We start from the raw sequence: 22693 nt of genomic DNA, 5'->3' as shown, positions 1-22693 counted from the left end.
GTAATGCAATTGTACAAGCCGATATTTGGCTTGTAGACGTGGTTGGTGGGTGTCGGTTTTCCATTGAGTCATGGCCCCTTCAGCTGACTGTGTATAATGTAATAAGAAGAGCACTTCAGCAGCAGTCTGGCTGAGGTCATACTCACTAGTGTTCAATTACAGCAGCGCTGCTAACAAACTACGGCTCAGCACATGGGCCGAGAAGCGTTAATGGTGCTGCAGAACATGACATGTTTCTGTTGCATTTTCACTCTGGGTCATTTAGTTCAAGTATAAACACAGATGCACACAGCTCACTGGTTCTTGACCGCTAATTACATTAGCAGTGAACGTCTGAGTGCATGTCTCTAAATGCTAATTTGATTTAGCACTAGCGGAGGCACTGATAGCTTTTATGCTGCTGATTAGTAAATTGGAGGATATGTGAGTGACTGCACTTCCTCACTGTCAGTCATAAAAACCCACACCAACACACTCCTCATGTTCAGGTCAGTGATGGTTCACAGCTGACTTAAACATCCCATAAACTTAGTCCTGACTGGTGCCACGACCACAAAGCAAGACGGATACTGTTGATCCATGAGTCCAAAGAACGGACTGTTTAAAGATGGACGCCAAGCTGGAGATGGTTTATTGTCCTGTTCATATCACACTGATCTGTGTGTTCATTGTTTTTAGTCAATCACAAACAGCAGCCAAGCTACTAAGTAGGTTTGGGTGAACCATGCAGCTTCACTTCTACTGCAGAGACTCCATCTTTAGGATGGCTTCTCTTCCCAACATCCCAACGGTTTAGTGTCATCATATCAAACAGACCATCTATAGATCTAGCCATATTTGAACTGGAACTGTTTGAACTCACTCTTGAACCATGTGTTTATTAGAAGAGTTTTGTAGGTGGAAATTGTATTTATCACTGAAACACGTGCATTATTTAACCAAGACTCCATAGCTCTTAAAAAGAATCTTTCATTAATCCATCTGTTTTGTTGACCTGCGTACAGGATTGAGGGCAGGGGGGCTGTCAATGGGCGAGAGACGGGCTACTCGCCCATTTTTCACAATACTAACGCAGAGAGAAATACAAACAGATAACATGCACGTCTTTGGAATGTGGGAGGAAGAAAGAAAACATGCAGGCACACAGACATTTCTAGGAAATATTTGAAAGTGATGCCACAAATGACAAATTTCTGTCGACTGCTCCTGACCTTGATGACATAACATCTCATAAACCTTTGCAGCAGTATCTTTAGCTCATCATAACTGCACTGACAACAAAAAAGACCACACACGCAGTGATTTGTGTAGCAGACACCTGACTCTAATTAGTGTGTCGCCCAGTATGATAATTACCTTTTACAGTGACCTGTATGGTGTCTCAGACAACAACAGCTGAGTGTGGAAGATTAAATGCATACAGTATCCTCAGCTACCTTCAGCCGGTGTAATCGTGATAGGTTATTACAACTATTGTGTTCCTGCCGAGTGGTTCAATGCTGCCTACACTGCACGACTGCACAGGGACAAAGCCACACGAGCCCTAAAAACAGATTAGAAATCACAACTCAGTAGTCTCACCAATAAGTAACAAACTCAGCAGGAGCCAAGCAACACCTCACTCTGCTCTCATGGAAAATAATCCCAAATTATTCATGTGGTATCTCAACCAAGCTGCTGTCAGCGGGAGAAGCACTGATTACTTATGTAAATCCTCGGTGGCAAAAGGTACGAGCTGTTACATAACAGATGCAGCCTGAACTGTCACCTTCCTGCGTGATGGAACATCCTGACACCCCCCCCCCCCACCACCACCACCACCCTCAGCAGAACACCACCACCACCACCCTCAGCAGAACACCACCACATGGCCTCATTCACTTCATCATCCTTCTACCTGCTCATTTAAGTTACACAAACAGGAGAAACATCACTGAGTGAGAGGGATAATCTGCGTAAGAGGAGGTCAGACCTCCTGTCGTTGTCTCCTACCACTGAAACAAGGAGGCACTCAGAGCCGCCACAGTGAAGTCAATCTGCAGCCATTTTTTTAACCATGAACACCAGAGCTACTTTATGCCCGACATTGGTGTCACTCAGAAATCATCTTCAGCATAGTAGCACCACTAGTAGCACCACATTAGACCATAAACACCAAATAAATATGAACTCTGTGATATCACCTATGGGCTTCTGAACAGTGAAGCGAGGTTCAGAGTGCCTCCATGATGGCAGCAGAGAACATCGAGTCGAATTTCAAAATAAAATACCACACATCATGACCACACAGTAACTACCACGTGTGGACATACAGTTTAACAAAGGGTTAAATTTCAATTTTGCATCAGAATAAGAATGATACATGAAGATTAATGGAGGATTCAGCTGCATTATAATATATTATATATGTACACAGAGAGCCTCTTTATCCTCCCTCACTCCCCACAGACAGTAACATATTTCAAAGTTATGTAGTGGCTACAGTCCAAGACAAACTGTTTATAATATATACGACTTGGTCCGTATAGGACAACAGTTGGAGGCGCTCCACCTCTGAAATGCTTTCTCCAGAACAAAAACATGGTGCCGGTGTAGGTGGGCAATTGTGCAAGCATGAAGCAACCTCATTCACCAACTTCCTGTAACTTAACACTGTCATGCCTGTAATTATGTGAAATTTCTGAAAATTATGTGAAAGTCTTAACATGGATTAAATTTAAATAAAACTTCTGAGTTATAGAAAAACTACCCCCCGGAGTTCCCCCCCTGGCTTCCTGTTTACAGTGGTAACAGTAACCCTAAAGGTCCTTTCACACTGGACAACACCTACTAGCATCATTAATATTTGCCTCACGACTCACCAGGCTGTTGGTGTAAGTGGAATAATCCACTTTACAACATAGAAAAAAAAGTACTGAGAGGTCCTGAGAAGGTACGGGACGGGGCTCAGAAGTAGGAAAGTAAGAAAGTACCTGAATCACAGAAAAAACAACCTAAAGAACAGCAGAGCAAGGACGATGAGGTGGAACACAGACCAACAACAAGGTCAGGTGCTGTTTGTTTACCAGTGTGGCTACATAGAGTGCAATGAGTCCAGGTTCAGACACCAGAAGACGCTTGTCTAACAGACTTATACATGGGTTTATTTTCAGTGTAAAGAGGGTGTGATGCTAAAGGAAAACTAAAGCAGCTTTGATCTGCTCACTGGTGATACAATAAGTAGCACAACAGCTGAAAGTTACCAGAAAACTCAGTTCTGCAACTTTCAGCCAATAACATGAAATCCCAGCAACTCCAAGCTCGCACTTACACGGGTCCCCAGCAACACACCCACAGGCTGCGAAGCTGATTTGTTACCGAGAAGATCACACGTACAGAGATTCTTTGCTTTATTCGGGAGAAGTTCTGAGCAGAACATTGCTCTCCAAATTGTATTGTAATAGTGGGAAACATGGCGCCAAAGTGTCGGAAGTTACAGCGAGCAGTTCGTGTCTGCACACTGTGTCTGTGTGCATGTGTTTGTGCATGTGTTTGTGCAGGCTGTGACACTCCTGTAACCTTAAATGAATGTGACTCAGGCTGTTGACCTGACTTGTTCCGCTCTACGTGCTGGGAGAGCGCCATCCTTTAAGCTGTTTACTACAGGGTCAGCATCTCCGTTCGCTTCCTCCCACCTGAATCTCTAAGTGCATTTAACTCCAAAGCTACACGCTGCTCCGCTGTAGCATTTTAGGAGGCTTCAAACACATCGTCTTTAACCTGACTGGTTCCCACCACACTGTTCAACGTTTCAAGGTGCTGCCAAGGTGAACCTCTCTTCTCGTCGTATGTACTGAGCACACTGTAAAGCAGGTGTTTTTTATGCATACTGTACCTTCACGTTATCTGGATGGAGCCCCCCGGGGTGTTTGTCCATGTACTGACACAGGTCTGTGTGCTGCAGAGTAAAAGAAAACACAGCACAGAGTTAATGTAAAGTAATGAAAATGATGTTTAACAAACAGTTCATCCTTAATAGAACATTACGACGTCTCTGCCTTTAGCATGCTGTGTTCAATTTTTTGGTAATTTTCACACAAAGTGTGTTTAATAAGACATTTTCAGAGCATGTTGGGCTTCATCAGCGTCACATTCATCTGAGAGTCAGCGGCGTGTTGCCACCGACGGTTTGCTGCTGCCAAGTTTTAGACTGAAAATACTCTCTCCCTGTTAAAGACTTGTTTTTGTTGTGTTATTGATTGTGTGTCCTCAAATCAATGAGCTAAGATACTGCAGGCAGAGCTGGCAGTGAGCAGTGGCACCTATATATATATACACACACTGTAGGAGAATGGACTGGCCCGGGGCACCAAAAGCAGCTCAAACACATGCACCCTACAATCCAGCCCTGCAGCCTGCAGCAGTTGTTCTCCTCTAATGTGTTGTGTCGTCTCGGTTTGTAGCAACCAGAGGCCGTTAGCGGTGCTGCTACTAATTTGCATACACACCTTTAAGCACACCACTTTTCCTCAGCATCACATTCTGAGGTCCTGGACAAAGACCAACCAAACCATCAGAAAAAAAGATTTCCAGAATGCGGCTGAGCGGAAATTCATCATATTCTGGATTCCAGCAGCTGAAACATCAGCCTATATTGACGACTCATCTATGAAGTATTTAGCCTCTTAACAGTCATGACAAAAAGACTTTTGTTCCTTAAAACAAAGGAAGGAGTGAACATCTTTTGTGTTTCTGCTTTATAGGTTTAAAAGTCGTCTATTATTATCATTATATAGGCACTAATAACACACAGACATGTCATCTAATTATTGATCAATCATCATTTCCTGTACAATGGTCTCCTACACCCCTCAGTAGGGATGCCGATACCGAGTCCCGATCTGATTCTCTATAAAGGCAAATAGCAACTCACTCGTTGCAGCAAAACCTGTGTCTGTGTGTGTGTGTCCAAAGCGCCACGCTAGGAGATTTCACACACGCAGCAGCTCATCCAGGTCTTGAACCAGGACCTCTCGCACCCCTACCCATAACCCCTACACTACAGGATACAGGGCCACACTGCACAGAAGGTGTTAACTTTGAGAGCCCTAATAAATATATGAGTCCTGATCTGGAGGTAATGTCCGATTCCGATCGAGTCTGAAATCACGTAATCGGGCCCGATTTCCGATCACGTGATCGGATCGGGACATCCCTACCCCTCTGTGTCATCTTTATTTAGACTCAAGGTTTTCGTTGCTTTCAGGCTTAACTTCTGTGAAACCTGACTCCACATGTCCATGTTGAAGGGCCGCTGCCTCTTTGCTAAGTTTTGAGGATCACTGCCTTTATCTAACCCTCTATAGGTGGTTCATGGATGGGAGCAGATAGAGCCCCCCACAGGGTCTCAAACTGGCTCTATGGGTGACCTTACTACTGATTCATTAATAGTTCTATGCAGTCTATGTTCCTCTCTGATGTCAGGAGGAGATATCTGATTATTATTCAACAGTAAAGTTTACCATCTGATCCGATGGCCTCACTATCAGCACACCTGACAGCAGCCCTGCTCTGATCTGCCCTCCGCCTCACTGCTTTGTGAGCAGATTTGTAGATGGAGGAGGCAGCGGCTCAGAAATCTCACTGATACTTTACAGTCTCCCACCGCTGCCCACACCGGCCGAGCCTCCTCTGCTGAATTATTCAGACAGAAGCCTCAGCGTGGATATGCTTGTCCATCGTTCTCCGTCTCTGCTTCCATTTCTTTTTATTTCCTCTCTGTAATACATGTCATTGTTACCCCCCTCCCCCTGCCTCACCCGCTCCCCCTGCCAGTCATCATTAGCTTTGAAAGGAGAACAATGAAGGGATTTCTCTGGCTCTGAATGTAAAAACCACACAGGCTGATGATAAATCAACATTAAAGCCAGACACTTCTGGACAGCCTGGGATTTTAGGCATCACACAAATATCCACTGGACACCAGTTTGAATTAATAAACACCATGCCAGTAATCCTTAGAAGTGAGAGGATTGTGTTGATAGGACCAAAGCCTAAGGATATTTCCTCTCATTTAAACTCAACCTGCTGAGCTCCACTCACATTTCAGAAGCACAGCCTTTGACATGTGTCATATCTACCAACAGGGGGCAGCGCTCTGTCTTCACATACAGAGATAGAAGCTGAGTAAGCCGGTTGAGGCTTGAAGATCAGAGATCGACCTGAATATAAATCACATGGAGAGGACTGCACTTTTGTCCAGAACTCTGAGGTCAAAACTTTTTGTGCAGACTGAACGAACAAGGCCGCGTTTCTTTAACATGAGCTCGTATGTGTCATGATTGTTGTTGCAAACCCCTGTGCCGCTTCTCCTCTCTCTCCCTGGAACACTGTGGACTAGTTTCTGCTGTGATAACAGACGACAGATGAAAATGGAAGCAGAGACTAAAAATGTTTTTGTGGGTATTAACTGGAGTTTTATTTTGGGGATTCAGCTCACCACCATCTTGGCAGGAGGCGGCGTGCAGAAGACAAATATGACACAGGCTTATTTGTCTAATTGGTTTGGTGAGTTTCAAAACCACAGGAGCTAACGAGCCTTTTTAGGCCATTGTCTGTTTCCACTGCATGGATTTCCTATCAGGGCTGTTTTTGTAAAGGAAAAGTCTTTTTTTTTTTACAGATGCTTACATTGCACAGTGCTGATTAGTTTAACTTTAACTGTAACTGATCAGCCAGCTCCTGTGGATTTGTTTTCCTTTGCAGGAACCAATGGGCCGTCAACATGTCTGTGCTTGATCCTGTTGCTGGAAGGTACTTCTGTTCTGAGCAGATGTGAAGGGTAAAGGGCTCAACACTGGTGAGTTAAACTAAGCCCTACCAAGCAGCAACCCCCAGGGCAGGAGACACGAGGACCATTTGGTTCAAAACTGCAGTTCAATCAGCAGTTCCTAGGGGCTGGCTCCAAAAGTGAGTCAATCCTCACGCCTATGTTTACAGCCTGGTACAAATCTGATGAATATGAAAGCCAAAGAAAATTAGGAACAATTAGGAATTTTTTGTTTGTGTTATTCATAACATAAAGGTGACCACTGGTGCTTGGAGCGCCCCCTTGGTCCCTTCACCCTCTATGGGTGTGACAGACAGGAGCCGACTCACAGCACAAGTTCCTGTTTCTCACCTCTTGTATTGGAAGTTGAGACGAACTGTCATGCTGCAAACATGGCGACTGACAGAGCCTCCCACAGGGACTCAAAGCTGCTACCAGTTAAACTGAGCAGTAGATATTGGCTTATTACTATTATAAGAGCATACATGAAGTTTACAGTGAATCAACAGAAACACAATGGGACCATCAGAGGGCAGTTCCTGTAAATGACCCCAGTAGCCCTGCAGTTCCTGCAGTGGAAAAACACCCAATACACCCTGACTTCTGCCTCTCAGCTCACTAATGGTGAAGGTGGTGTGGTGCCTTCAATATGATGTACACAGTGGTCAAAGTCAACACACTGGAACTGGGAGTGTGAATACACAATATAATACAGCATATTAGGGTAAACTGGGATTAAAAGCCAGAGATCAACGTAGGTATAAGGATGATTTTTGTTAATATAAGACACATCCACACAGAGTATCACATCTCCTACTTGGGATCTCTATATCTGTGTATAAAAGGGTTAATAATGCTCCATATGTATATTTTTTCAGCTCCAGTGCTCCAGTGCTGACCTTGCAGACAAAGGACATGCCTGTATTATGGAGGCTAACAGTCTTGCCGAGTCTGGACTTTCCCTACAGGCCATAAATACATCAGTGGAACATTATTTGCTGTCATTTCCGTCCACAGTATTCAACAGGACAGTTGTGGAAATGTATTAAAACTGCAATCTTCCAATAAAATGTCCGCCCGGCTTCCTGTTGCGGGTGCAGACAGACCAGCCTGGATCTGGCTGCCGTCCTATGGCACGGGGAGCAAATAGTGGGAAAAAAGCCTCGGCCGCTTTGACATTCTTCGGGTGCCCCATAAAACGGAGGGTATGCCAATCAAAATATCCACAGCTCATGTTTCTGTGAGCGCAGTATTAAAAACTGAAACCCACTCAGCCAGCACGCAGAGGTCAGATCAATCAAACTGAAGAAGCACACGTGAGCGCTGACCTCTGATCCCCTTTCCCTAGAACTGATTCTATTTTCAGACCTCTCCAGGACAAATGAGTGCTCTCAGTGTGCGGACTCACCACATATTCAAAGACCAGAGTCAGGGTTTCCTTGGTGTGGATGATGTCATGGAGGAGCACGATGTTGGCATGCTTCAGGCCTTTCAGAAGAGATGCTGCAGACACAGCAGAGACAGAGCATTAATATCAAGCACGCATACATATACCAGAGGACAGGCTTATGATCTATGCCTTCATTAGCTACATCATTAGAAAGCCTGAGTACATACAGGAGATTAGACAAAGATTAAAACACAAAGGGTGGGATTTACAGCGGGAAGTTCTCACACTCATTTGTCAACACGTTTATGATGTAAAAGACGTTAATTAGCAGCAAGATGATGTGTGAGAGAGAGAGATGATCAAATTCCTTTTACTGGCACAGCCTTGTGAAGCATTTACATTACTCCATCAGAATCACACAGTGAGTGATACAGCCCAGGAAGACGGTGAAAATAATCCGTAAGATAAATGATGATTGTTCTCACAGTCATTAGCTCTGTGGCGGAAAAAAGTCAGCACAGCTAAAAGTTCAAATAAAGAAAAGTAAAAAAATCACATGAAAGCTGTTTTTTATTAAACTTCAACCTGTGCCACAACCCAATCTTTCAGTCCAAGTTTGGTTAAGCTAGTAGCTCCACTCCTGCTTGGCAGCTGTTCTGTTTGGTTTAAGCCACCAAAAATTCATATCAAAGGTATGTGGCGACATTTAACCATTCATCTTCAGATACATTAGGGTTAGTTAGAGGTTTGGCCCTTAAAGCTCTTAACATCAGGCTTAACCTTACAACTGGTCCATAAACAGAGGGTAGAGACAAGACCCCGTTCACACTGGGGAAATCAATCTAGCTAGAGCAGGATTTGGGCCATATCTGGATATATCCGGATAGTTTTTTCTGAGTCTGAACAACGCGAATCAGGATATATCCGGATTGATTTCAATCTACCTCTTGGAGGTGGATCTAGCTGGATTGGCTTACATCTGGCTCAGGTCTGAATGCAAATGCAGCTAGTGAAACCCGCTAGTCACATGATAATTCGGGGTTCACAGGGACAGTGTCCGGGCCGCGTACAAAAGCTGCATGTAAACAACTGTCGAACTACGACAGCTTTGCCCCAAGTTTATTTTCGTCAGGGCTACAAAGGCGCCACCTAGTGGTTTGGAGGACAACAAACAAGCCGGGTTGAGCCGGATTGAGCGTGGACATGTGTGTGATAGCCAGATTGGAAAATAGGTCTGAACGTATCCATCTTAAAGCCTATCTGGATTCAATCCTACTCTAGCTGGATTGACTTTCTCCAGTGAACGGGGCCTTAGACCTCTGCAGTCTGAAGCAGACACCTTTCCTTGATGGTTGCAGCTTGCTTTGGTTCAGCCCTATTTATATATCAGAACTAAACAATGTACATTCTCAGGGGTGCACAAAGTGCAAAAACCATTTTCTGCAGCATTTATTGAGGCCAACAAACAGCAGCCACGGTGCAGCAGCACAGGGAGCTGTTTCATTAGGACAGACCGCGAGCGCAGCATAACAAGTGCTGTTTTTTTATTATGAGGCACAAATGGGATTCTCAGACAGTTGCCATTGTGATTAATACAGCAAAGACAACATTGTGCTCCAAGGGCACAGGAGGAGGAAGCTGTGACGGACAGATCCTCAGAGAGCCGCTGAGCGATGGAGCCTCATGAATACATTCATTCAGTATGAGCTCCTAAAGGTTGTTAAAAAAATAAAGATACGCAGATCAAAGGCAGGACTCTCCTCTCAGTAAGCAGGAGGTTAGAGCTACAGTCTGATACCTCAAAGATCCTGTCACCAGTTTGAAGATTCAACCCTTTTTCTTCCTCACACACACACACACACACACACACACACACACACTGTCCTCTACTTTTGATATGTTACTTTATTCAGTAGCAGTCTGTAATGCTGCTCACATATCTGCGCCGGGAGCTTCCTGCTCAGTAATTGCTGAATTAGTTCAATTTCAAAGTCCTTTCTCAGTGTGTGTGTGTGCGTGTGTGCGTGCATGCGTGCACGTGCGTGTCGTCCAGGACTGCTCTCACTTCATCAGGTGTGGATCGTACGCAGATCAAACAAGCAGCAACACTTTCTCATCTAACTTTAGGTCACAGTACCAGGGGCAACCAGTGAAGTGAACAGCTGTGGCCTCTGTGCAGTCCAAGGACTCATCACCCCAAAGGGTCCACGAGGAGCTGGAAACAGTAAGTGAAGTCTGCTCCTTATTTTCCAGCATGAGTGGGTCTGGAAGATGATAGCTTTTCCTGGAAGGCAGGTCACCATCAAAGAAGCCCAAGACGAGATCTAATAACGCAACCGTGCACTGGCAGAGAGCTGAAAGCCCGAATGACCAAGCAGATTCTGGCCATCATGTCAAGGATCACGTTCTGTGGATGAAGTTCTCACCTTCTCTTATTGCTGTGAAGGGCGTCCCCTCCTCCTCCTGCAGACGAATCACCTTCAGAGCCACCAGCTTCCCATTCACCCTGGCGATGAGACGGAGGATAAACAAAGTACAGTAGCTGCAGCTGCATTATTTGTGACTTTTAATAAAAAATCTATTAAAATCAGCGAAGCCAGAGAACAGTGGAGGATAATTAAGTCAAAGAAATGTAATTTAGCTGCAGCGGAGTGAAACCTGGGTACAAGGCTGCGGGATTACAGCTGAATGGAGCTCACCAATCAAAGCTGTTATGGTGAAGAGAGACGCTAAATAACATCATTACTGAGAAGATTAGACTCTGCAGACTTTTGTACATTTTACAGTGAGAGCTGATCATTTTATAGAATTTAATTAGTAAACCCTGGGATGGACGCACTTAAGCATAAAACACGGAGAATGGCTATTGAATAAAAACACGTGCTCTATACTGATTACAATAAAGGAAATGACACTGTGTGTGTGTGTGTGTGTGGCTATGCTCTGTGTTATTGCTTTCTCATTTAATTAATAAATTCATATGCAGCTCTGCTCTAAAACCAAACATTATATTCACAACAGCAGCACCGTGCACTACTTACTTGCTCTTTCCTTTGTAAACGGTCGCATATGAGCCCTCTCCCAGTTTCTCCAGTTTTTCATAGGAGTCTGCCTTTCCAAATTTGGGGCTTGTGGGCTGAAGGGAGAAAAAAAAAGAACGAGGTAATATGAAAGGATGATTTCAGAAAGCAGAGGAAAAAAGAAAGTTTCACAGAAGTCATATTAAAATCTGGAGGCTTCCCGCTGCATCTTCGGGGAGGTGTAATGTCAGCGAGGAGGAGGAAGAATGTCACAAGGAGTTCTTTGTTAAAGATTTGATTTAATCGTCAGCTCATAACTTTAAGACGCTTTTTATTGTGTCGGAGAAAGAGGTAATAACTGCGGCTCTGAGGAAATCAGGCACAGAAACCCTTTTTTTTTTTTTTGCTACCACCAAATATAAATACAGAAATCAGACAAAACAGATCAACACTGCTTATAATGATGTTTGAGCACCACTAGTTCAACATTAATAAATAATAGACCATCTGATCACACATCATTAATTATGGAGCTTGTATCTGATATGATGCAAAACTAAGTCCTCCTTCATTCTTGAGCTGTTCTGTCCCATACAATTAACTTCAACTAATCCTGCATTTCTTAATCCAGCTTCTTTAACCAATCAGCACCAACTAAATCAATCCAGGTTTTTCCAACCAAGCAGTCACATAAAAAAGGAGACACTAGCCTCTTCAGCCGTCTCGAGGAGGGTTAGTAGAACTGGCTGTGAAGATCATCAACGATGAACCGAGAACTACCGACCTCATCAAACTCGGCTGAGACAATAACAACAATGTGCATCAAACAGTGGCTTGTACAAATGATGAAGAGTATCGTTGTTAACAAAACAGCAGAAGAACTTAGCATTTAGCATTAGCTCAGGTTCTGAGTTGTACCTGCAGTTATTTGTAGAGTGGAATCCACAGATTTTTGTCAGGTGTGAGATTAAAAACAGAAGTTTTGGTTTATAAAACTACTTGAACGTTCCACTTTCCCTCTTACAGAAAATCAGTGTTTATGACAGAAAATCAGTTTTTATGTCAGTAAAAAAAAAAAAATCCCTTGTCAGACTGTCTCTCTTCTCTTGTTAACTGACCGCCTGCAGTTTGACGGCCTGCAGCCTCTGCCCTGTTCTCGCTCTGGTTTTCAGCTGCTTTTCTGGTTTTATGGAAATTCATTTTATGATGTTGCCACAGTCTACGTGTACCGCTATGTCAATTTGAATTTTCCCCAAGAGGGGATCAATAAAGGTCACCGTATCTCTCAAAAGACGTCTCCTTCCTGAAAAACATGCTGTGACAGACGTCCTGCTTAGCATCAGTGTGCAGTAAAACATCTCATCTTCATTTAATGTGATGAGGTGAGACTCAAACACACAATGCTACAGAGACGACCTGCACCGGCCACATGTGCACTGTCCTCCACCCTTCACCTCCCTCTTCCTGTTAGCTCTGTTCCTTCTGCAGCACTAATAAGCTCGGCATTACTGGGGATGTCTCTAAACAAATTGGACTTCCTCCGGGGATCAGGCAGGAAGTGAAACTCTAACTTTGAAACAGCTCAGTTGGACAGTAAGATATTCTGGTCCTGGTGGCCTGCAGGAATCTCCCGGAGAGACTCTGGACTACAAAGAGATTCGGATCTCATGCATGTTTTATCCACAAATAAAAGTGGATCAAAGTGTTCTGCATCACATTTCACCTGAACATCAACCCTTTGGTTTATCAAGTTGAGTGAATACTATACTAATATTCCAGTCTCCATATTTTGGCTCTGGAGATCTTCTCCTAACAACACGTTGGATTATTACTTTTTTTAATCATCAGTTGATTGTTTGTGTAAAAATGAATGGCCTGTATTCTCGGGGAGGTAACGACACAAATGTTTATAAAAGGCATTTTTCCACTGCACAATCTAAGGGGCCATTTTTTGGACGACATGCAGCGCTGTGTGTGTGATTCCCCTGCTGGAACCTCCCCTGCTCTCTAGCCGATTTATGTCCACAGGAAGTCAAAGCTGACAGGATCTTTTACAGGATCACCCGCTAAATATCCCGAAATTCCTGAGGGACCTTCTCAAAGGGATTAATAAAGTATATTCTATTCTAAATATTATGTTTCTAATCAACGTTAATTCTCTCCCAGCAAATTTCCAGGCCTAAGCACCACCTTTAACCCTGAAAACAGCCATGATAGCTGTGCTGGAAAGTTCTTCAAGCTGGCCTACAATGACCCAGTATTTCCTGTAGTTGAAATGGTAGGTTCTGCACTTCTGAGGGGTCCTAAAAAACACAGCGGTTGAGGAAGTGCTTTCTTTATTCATACAGAACAGAGAAGTTCTGACAAATATGCATGAGCCTGGAGGATCCCATAATGCAATGGAAGTGGAAAAGGCTGATTAGGGGCAGTTCCTGTGAACAGACAGCAGAGTTCCTGCAGTGGAAAAATGCCCAGTAACCATTGGACAAAGGTACTAACAAGATTTTCAGTAGGCTTTGGTTATTTTTATAATTACTTACTATGACTAAGGACACATTTCTTTGAACTTAGTGCTACATCGTTCAGGTTCAGTCAATAATTTGGAAGCTAATGGTTTGAAGGAGCTAAATGAAAGAAACTCCCTGGTGAGGTTACAGAGGGCTGAGAGTTTTGCTGCTGAACAATTTCTCAAGGTAAACGCTGAGGGACCGGTGGAAGCAAAAACAGCACTAGTAGCACATTTTGCTAATCAGGGCTGAAACAATTCATTAGTGTCTGGCAGTGATGCTGGCAGGCAATCAGTCAAGCCTCATATCACACTTATTAAATCTCATTTTGTGCGCACACTCATTAAGCCGTTTCACATTAAAAGAAAAGGAAGCACATATGTATAAAAACCTGAAAATCTCATTTGCATGATTAAGAAAATCATGTTGTTTGTAAACAGACTTCAATTAGGCCGTTTGAAAGGATACAGGCTGGAAAATGAGTTTCAGATGAAGATGAGGAAAAAGGGCTCAGCTGCCAGAACAAAACACCTGAGAGATCCTGAAGGTAATCACACACACACACACACACACAGGCTGAACTGTTTGTAGTCTCACAATCACACATGGTTTTGGATTAAATCTCAATTAAAGCAACATTTTGTTGTGATTAATGTTCAAATATATATGGAATAAAACTCATTAAGTAATTTTCTTGGCTTTATTTGTAGTCGGGATGCATTTTTGTAAATACATTTTACAACAACTATTAAAAAAAAAAATCTGTACTGTCCCATCGTTTGACATTAAACTGGTGGTCATGAAAAAAAAAACATCAAACAAAAACTGACTAATTATGAGCAAAAGAAAAACCACAACCTCCATCCTATCTCGCAACTACAAGCTGTGTTTCCATGGCAACACTGGCACAACTGTTAACTGCTTCTCTCACCCACAGTTTATCAAACAGAAGCGACTGTTCACCCATCGCTGATGGTGGCTTTTCTTGTGGTCTTCCTCCTCCTGTTTAATCATTGTTTCCCTCGGTGGGAGTGCGGTCAGGCTGCCAGGTTTATGGCAGATCTACAGTGAAACCTGTGCTCACTGTTTATATAGAAAGACAGCACTGGTATAGACAACATGACAACATGGTACCAGTGTCCCTCTGAACAGTCCAGAGTGTTTTTAAGAGGATTACAGGACGACGACATGACACGACATGTGATGATTACACGTTGCTGCAAAGACTGTAGAACATCACAACATTCCATTTTGGTTAGGGAGACGGTAAGAGAGTGAGAGCTTTAAGACAGCCGACACAAGGATTTTAGGTGCATATCTATACTATATACCTATATATCTATAGGTATTATGGTACGGGTGCTCAAGAAAGCCAAAAAATAAAAAAGTCCAGATTTTATAGCAGCTGCAAGATAAAGGTAAGTGAAATAATTTGATTAATTACATTGATAAGTTATGACTTTTTGGTGTCATGCTTGATGTTTGCCTAACATTGTGGTAGCATTAACACTCATAAGTACACAAAAAGTAGCAGTGATGACAACAATAACAGATGATAAGAAGACTGCAGTCATGGCATTGTGTTGCAGGTCATTTCGAGCCTAATGTTTGCTTTCTGTTTACATTTTTAGAAATCTAATTTAGGCTTCACAAAGTGTGACAGTTGTGTTCGTTTACTTTCCATAATCCAAACTAGAAAAATCCTTACGTGGTTTTTGAGGCAATCTATGAAAGTGCTAACTCTCGGGCTGGCCAACAAAAACCTGAATCCTCACTGCTGCACTGAATAAACAGGACAAACATATTAATCAGGGAGATGTGAGGTGTTTATTTAAACTATTGAGAGCTGCCCGGGCTGCTGTATCAGAGAGAAATAAGAGGCCTAAAACTCTCTGATCTGGATTTTCATTGGAGCCTGTTGTGTATAAACCACACTGCAGTGTGGTCCTGGAGAGAGATGCACTTACAGAACTGGGGCTGGAGTGGCGGCGCAGTTTGGGCGACTCTTTGCCGGAAGACGAGCTCTTGGCGTTGATGCAGGCATTGTTCTCAGAGTGGACCCTCTTCACCTGGCTGGCGGGCTTTTCGAACGGGTCGAAGCCGCTCTGAGTGCGCTGAACTCTCACTTTCTTGTCCTCAGGGATGGTGTCCAGGGGCTTGATGACCGAGTCTGTTCCCTGGCAGCTGCGTGTGGACATCTTTGTGACACATATCTGTCAAAAAAAGGAGGGGGGAGGGAAAGGGGGAGAGGATAAAAGTGAGCATTAAAGAGAAAAAAAAAATCCATCTGCGATTAGGAGTGTTCATCCAAAAACTGACTGTGTGCCCGTCTTCCAGATCCCGCCTGTTTTTCATCTCTCTGTCAGCCCGGGTCTCTTCCCTCCCCGTAGCTCCTCACTGCTACCTCTCTGCTAGGATGAGAGCCTTTTTATCTCCATCTCTCTTTTCTCTGATCAAAACAGCTCCAGCCTCTGTCGGCTGTGCCTCACACACACACACACACACACACACACCGCTGACTGCTGCTGCCGCTGTCCCGTAACACTGCACGTTCACACAGTTCCACCTCATCTCTGACACACACCTAAAACATCCACACAGACATGCTTACAGGCCGTCTCCAACAAGTCCATCAGGCACACTCACAGACCTTCACACTCCCCAACAAAGTGCCTTACCAGCAGCTCCTCCACCGTGGACTCTCACACTCTGTGAGTGTGTGTGAGTGTAGGACACAAAAGACTCAGGCGGCATGACATGTTTTGCCACGGCTCCCTTCAGATTAAATATTTAGGCCCGGGCTCCCCTGGAGGAAGAACTTCTAATTACTCTAATACACAAGGAGGAGTCATCTTGCAGCTCAGTGGCTAGCTCTTTAACACGGACCGGGTTTCATCGGACACAATGCAGCATTTCTCGCTACACAAGTTCCCTTTGTCACATGCTGGAACTTCATATAATAAAAACACATATAACAGCTCCATTACTGTAAGAGTGTGGCAGTCCCACCAAACAGCTGACATATGATCCTAAAGGTTCACCTGAGACTTCCACGAGCCATCCTGGTACCTGAACTCAACCAAAATCAACACTAATGGACAAAGTTGTCAAGCACAACCTGCACAAATGTTCATTTGCACTGTAAAAACATGTCGTAGTGAAATTCAAAACAACTTCAAAATAGCACTAAATTCAACCGCTTCCTGTTTATATAATTTCTACATGATAACCTGCATTTTCTTATTTTGTTGCTTACACAACAACAATAACCAAACTATAACGATATATATGAAAATATATATATTATATATTTATATATGAAAATATTTCATATAGTTTGGTTCATCAAATTCCAAGTCCTTTAAAAAATTCCAAATTACATCTACATAGGTTGGACTGAACCCACTGTAATTTTGTTTCCCCTAATTAGAATGAAATGAAACTTGGCAGAGATAATGTCCACAAGCTTAGCTACAGATTGATATTACTTGGGTGCTTCAACTGCATCATTTCAAGAAGATATTCATTGTAAATGTGTGAATTTTCAACCGACAAGAAAATAAAAAGGTTCATTTTTCCTGTGTGCCATCTGAATTTACAAAGAGCCAGAGGCATACAAACTAATACTTACACATCTGAGCAAATCTCCCAGGTGTTCCCTTTATTATGACACCAAAAGTATTCAAATACACCTTGTGGTTGCTGAGATACACTCTGTTCATTTTGGGCCATGCCATTTTCAAGCTGATGCCTTAAAAATAGGTTTGGGTAGCTCATTGTGTTATTTTTAGCGTTGCATATTTACAGCATAGCTATAAATCAACACTTGATCGGACACTTCTGGCTCTTGTTGCCTATTAATCATCTGATCAATTGATTCCAAACAATGATACGCTAATGATTGGAAGCATTTAAGTTAGCTGTAATAAACTAATCATAGCTGAGCGTAGCCTTCCATTTCACCCTAAACAAAAGTTTTAGAGACAAAGTTAGTCAGGCCCTCACATGACATAAACTTCCTGTTTTTTTTTTTCATCTGCACATCAGAACCTTTCAAGAAAGACATGAAATGGAAGAACTCCAGGAGCAGGAGTAAGATAGAAACACGCTTCAGCAAATGAGTATGTAAAATGGGCCAAGGAATACACAGGAGGACGACGCAGGAAAATAAAAAGAAAAGTGGAATCTGAAGGCACGTATGCTAATGAAGCAGCTCTGCTGTCATAAACAAGAGTCCCCTGCACATCCAGCACGTCCTCGGTGACAGCGGCTGTCATCTGCAGCAGCACATAAACAAATACCGTCATTTAGGACCTATCACACTACAAGCCATCAAAAGTTGATGAGGGCGTCTGGGACGGATGTGTTCAACAAGGCTTAGGTTCCAAGCACTCCACGTGAGAGCGAGAGAGAGAGAGAGAGAGAGAGAGGCTAGGCCGAGGAGGGATGATTACGACGTCCTGATGAAACTCACACAGATGCATTCAATGGTGGAATCTTCACATGAAGATCGACAGGTCTCCAAGTCTTACATGATGGTTCTGCCTGTCTCATCGGCCTTTTGAAACATTAACCAGTGACGTCGCTGGAGCTCTGCTGCATATTTAGTTTCAAGCAACCACAAAACAACTGCAAACACTTTCAGTCACCAGCGGACACCACATCTAACCAGCAGTGAGGAAGGAAAGTCAACGAGCCAATGATGTCACTGGTTCTCAGAATGAGGAACTCGTGGAGGCCCAGCGCTTCATTATATTATTAACCTACCATAATAATCTGCAGAACTGAGCACAAACATCATTTTCTGGACTCTCTTGCTTTGTTCAGACGATGAGTCCATTATATTCTCCTCAGGTTTCATGAACAACATATGAAACTATGCATAATTTGATGGTTTTTGATTAGTTCTCCTTCTCAGCTAAGAAACCGATTGATGAACTGCTGATGAACAGACGCTGCATCTTATTTCATACATTATGTAAGTCATCATTGTGCTGTCGTGACTTTTTCCTCCATCACTCCACAGCTTGTGAAAGTCATGTCAGACATGAATGATCTGAACTTGGCCTAACGGACACAGGAGTTCTGAGGATGCGTTGGCTTTCCTACAAAGGGTTAAATCATCCTTCGTAGCTAAACTGTTTAACTACACCAGCACCTCAAACCCACGCTGCTACCTTTAACACAGGAAACAGTTACATGAACTCCATACATGCCTGATGTTTGAGGTCTGAGGTATGAGCTGCTGCTTGCTTTGTGCCATGCTTTGTGTTGGGAATATAACACCCTATTGTTGCATGTCATTAGTGTCATAACACACAGCAGTGTTTAGTTACAGCCTCTCTGCTCACTCGAGGGTGCCAATGCATTCACTGCATCAGTCATCTTATGTGTGTGAGTGTGGATTAATCTTCATTACAGCAGCACCTACATCACACAGCAGGGAGCTGCTGGAGGAGGAGGGAGTTTCTCCTAATCCTTTATCCCTGAAACCACTTCGATCTGCATCAGATCGGCCAAATACTCAACCATTGCCTCTCTTACATGTAAACCACTACGTCAACAATGAAGAGAAAACGCACTAAGCCATTGTAGAACGTAGAAAGTAGCAGTTAGCACACAAGTTAGTGTGAAAGCATAGCCATTAGCATGCTGTTAGCGCTCTGGCTGCAGGCTTTCTGCCATATTGTCAAACCAGCCTGAAGGATTCTGCCCCCGCTTAGAAGTCCAGCTGTGATTGTTGGTGAGTCAAACCACTTTTTTTATTTATTTTTTTATGCAGCTTGATCTGTGTGCACGGTGCTAGAAGAGGACTGAACACACACTAGACACTGTGACTCGTTTGATACATTAACATGCGACAGCTGATGAGCAGATCAAACCAGCAGATCAATCCGTCCACCTCGTGTCCCGACCGCAGCCTGTTAGCAGAGGCGTCAAGATGGAAACAGCAGACAGCGAACTACATAACATCCCATCACGCTGTCCTCACTCATATTACAGCGCTCATTCATTTCTGCCTGCAGCTGTATCACAGCTTTGAGCGGAGCAGATTATCTACAGATGATGCTCGATGCCGATCTAGTAAATCTATAGATTACACACATACAGGAAGCCTGTGCAATTAATATGAAGATGAAATGTATAGGATTCACTCCTAATCTGGATTAAAGGGGTTAAATTACATCACAACTCTCCACTTTAACAGAAAACTGTTTCAATCTGCTGTATATGTGAACATTCAAAACACGGTGGACCACCTCAAGTGACTAAAACAGCCGATTGTTCCACCTTCCAGTCAACAGGAAATGGTTTGAACACCTTCATTAAGAAGTCAAAGCCAAGACAGGTTTAAGGCTTTTTTGTTTAAACCTCCAAATTTCCCAAGCTTCTACTAAGATGCAGGGTTACCTTCATCATTTTCAACTGACCAGCTAGTGTTTCCATGACAACACCAGGCAAGGAAATAAGTAGCAGCTAATCAGGTTATGTCTAAAGCTGCAGATGCAGTTACTGTTCAATTTCTATTGATCTTAAAAGCACTCAACATAGTTTTAGTTGATAGCCAGCAAGGGGAGAGAGAGAGAGCGAGAGAGAGAGAGGGAGAGATGCAGCGAAGGGTGCAGGCTGGCATCCACCAGGTTTACCACAAACAGGTACCTACTCTTATTGTGAATTTTAGCATCTTTTAGCTGATCGTTGTGGTTTTGCAGAATTAAAACCAACGTTTAATATCTGCAATATATTGTAGCTCCATCCTCCATACACCCACCACTACTCCAGATTAAATAAATATGAACAGTTAATTCACTTAAAAAAATCAGCGGTACAAGTAGAATAAATTAGGTTCCCAATGGACAACGCTATTGTGGTTTTAACTGAAATATGTTAATCTGGGATTTAGGGAATTTTAAATGAGGTCTGATTGCACATAACGCACAAACTGCTCAGGTCCCTGGACTCTCAAGATGGAGGAGCCATAGGAGTCTTTCCCAAAACTTTGCCATTAATCAAATTATGACCTAATTGTATCGAGTGCTGAAGTGTTCACTGGTTAGTTTTTCAGGGGAAAACACATTAATATAGCTTTAAAGGGAAGAACATGATAGATCGTTCTCTAAAAAGCCAGGGATGCGGTGCAGACCGTGCTCCCTGGCTGGCGGCTCCCTGGCTCGTGGCTGCCTGTGGATGCCCTGCGACATCTGGCTCTCCTCTGTTGCCAAGATGGGAACGCCCCACCACGACAGGAAAACCCCGCCACGGATGCAATTACACCGTATTGATTCTGCTTGAAGGACAGCCTCTTTAATCACTACCCCCCCACCCCACACACACACACACACACACTCCACTCTGATACACTGACACACACACATATATAAACAGTGATGAACTGCATTGTTTTCCTATCTGTAATGTATTCTGCGTATTCGCTGTGACCCCTGTGCTCTGAAGGAATCACTGAAGATCCATCTTATCTTGGGGTTGTCATACAGTAATGGAAAAAGTAGCCAATAACACTGCAGGCATGCCCGGGCTAATGCAACAATCTCCAGAGGAGTAGTTACTGATGACATTAGCCTGAACGATGACAAGAGCCAGAGAGGCCGTAAAAGACCAATCAGCCATTAAGCCTACTTGTTTGTTCTGCTAACTCGGAGCCATCAGCTGTGTTAACTTGGCCACACTCAGGGCTCAACCACCGCGTGAATGCATTTCCATTTTACCGAGACAAAGCAGGGCTATCGGCTTGCCCAGGCTCATCATCCCGGGCTCAGGACGATAGCGAGATGATACACCAAAGGGAGGGGGGGGGGAGACACTGGAAAAAACACCTCATCCTCCTCCCATCCTCACTGTCTGCAGAGCACAAGGCTTTGTGTCATTGTTCTTGAACAGCTGATACAGCAGGGCGTCTAAACACAGCTCGTCTCATGATGGTCAGGGCTCTCTGACAGAGATCTGAACTGCAGATCAGACACAATGGTCCCAGTTTAACATCTGATTGAGGGTTAAGCTGGTGGCACTTCTGCAGAGGAGTCATATCTGGGTCCATCTCTGACCAATTACATACAAGGTGAAGTTCAGATGACAGATGGTTAGACTTCACCGGCTGGAAACTGGGTCAATATAAGATGCTACGGAAGATGCTAACATACAGCATCATATCGTTTTGTGCACATGGACACGGATTTTATGAAACTGTCACATTTTTTTCATGCACATAGACACAAATAGGCCAAAAAAAAGCTCAAGTTAGGAGGTACATCCTTACCTAATATATATGTACATTATATAATGTGTGTGTGTCAGGCTTTATTAGGATCAAACACGTGTGACACGTCCCACGCAGCACATAATGCACAAGCTGCTTTGAGAAGGTAAATTGACACGTGTCATAACATGTTGTACAGACCGTACTTCACACTGTAAGACTCTGATTAGATGGACGCCTTCACATGCAGCTTCTAAACGACTAAAAGGAGGTGATGTGTAAGTAATGGTGTGCAACATTACTGCTTCAGTGTTGTTAGTCAAGTTGATGTACGAATAGACGAGGCTGTTCATCACCAGTCGATCGGACAGCGAACGGCTGCTTCTCATTAATCAGCTGCTTCTTAAAGGAAATTACTACATAATGAGGGTGCACAATATGGCCTCTAATAGCTCAACTTAGTTCAAGTTGTCTTTCTTTGACCTGGTTTGTGCTTTTCAGGCTACAGAGTCATGTGGTTGTAGGAATCTGTGCATTATCATTTAAATCTGCTCTGCCATGTTTGACATTTTAATCCTTGTTAAGTGTCCTACGGGTCAGAAAACGGCTGGAAGGTTTTCATATCCTAAGACACAAGTAAAGCCTGCTGAGCCACAGCATGCACAGAAGTGACTTTGTGGGTTTTTGGAAGTTATTTTGTTATGAAATATTGTAATTTCCTTTTTGGCTCACACACTTAGTTTCCTGTATCCT

General features: G+C 43.4%; 1 protein-coding gene across 3 annotated transcripts in view; it reads right to left on the bottom strand.

Annotated features, from left to right (window-relative positions):
* Positions 1-22693, bottom strand: part of cdk14 (cyclin dependent kinase 14) — a 140188-nt gene that overhangs the window by 82812 nt on the left and 34683 nt on the right. For 2 of the 3 annotated variants that reach the window (XM_028425956.1, XM_028425957.1), the window contains 5 exons: positions 15693-15938; positions 11240-11334; positions 10625-10704; positions 8217-8311; positions 3875-3937 (listed from right to left, as the gene is read on the bottom strand). In XM_028425956.1, the coding sequence (XP_028281757.1) occupies positions 3875-3937; positions 8217-8311; positions 10625-10704; positions 11240-11334; positions 15693-15938 (579 nt within the window). Of the gene's footprint in view, positions 1-3874; positions 3938-8216; positions 8312-10624; positions 10705-11239; positions 11335-15692; positions 15939-16403; positions 16462-22693 lie in introns of those variants that run through there. The other variant, XM_028425958.1, reaches the window with a different exon arrangement.

This window comes from Parambassis ranga, chromosome 16 (assembly GCF_900634625.1).
Source record: "Parambassis ranga chromosome 16, fParRan2.1, whole genome shotgun sequence".
Lineage (NCBI taxonomy): Eukaryota > Metazoa > Chordata > Actinopteri > Ambassidae > Parambassis > Parambassis ranga.
Note: the sequence above shows the minus strand (reverse complement) of the source record. Positions and strands in the feature narration are given on the sequence as shown.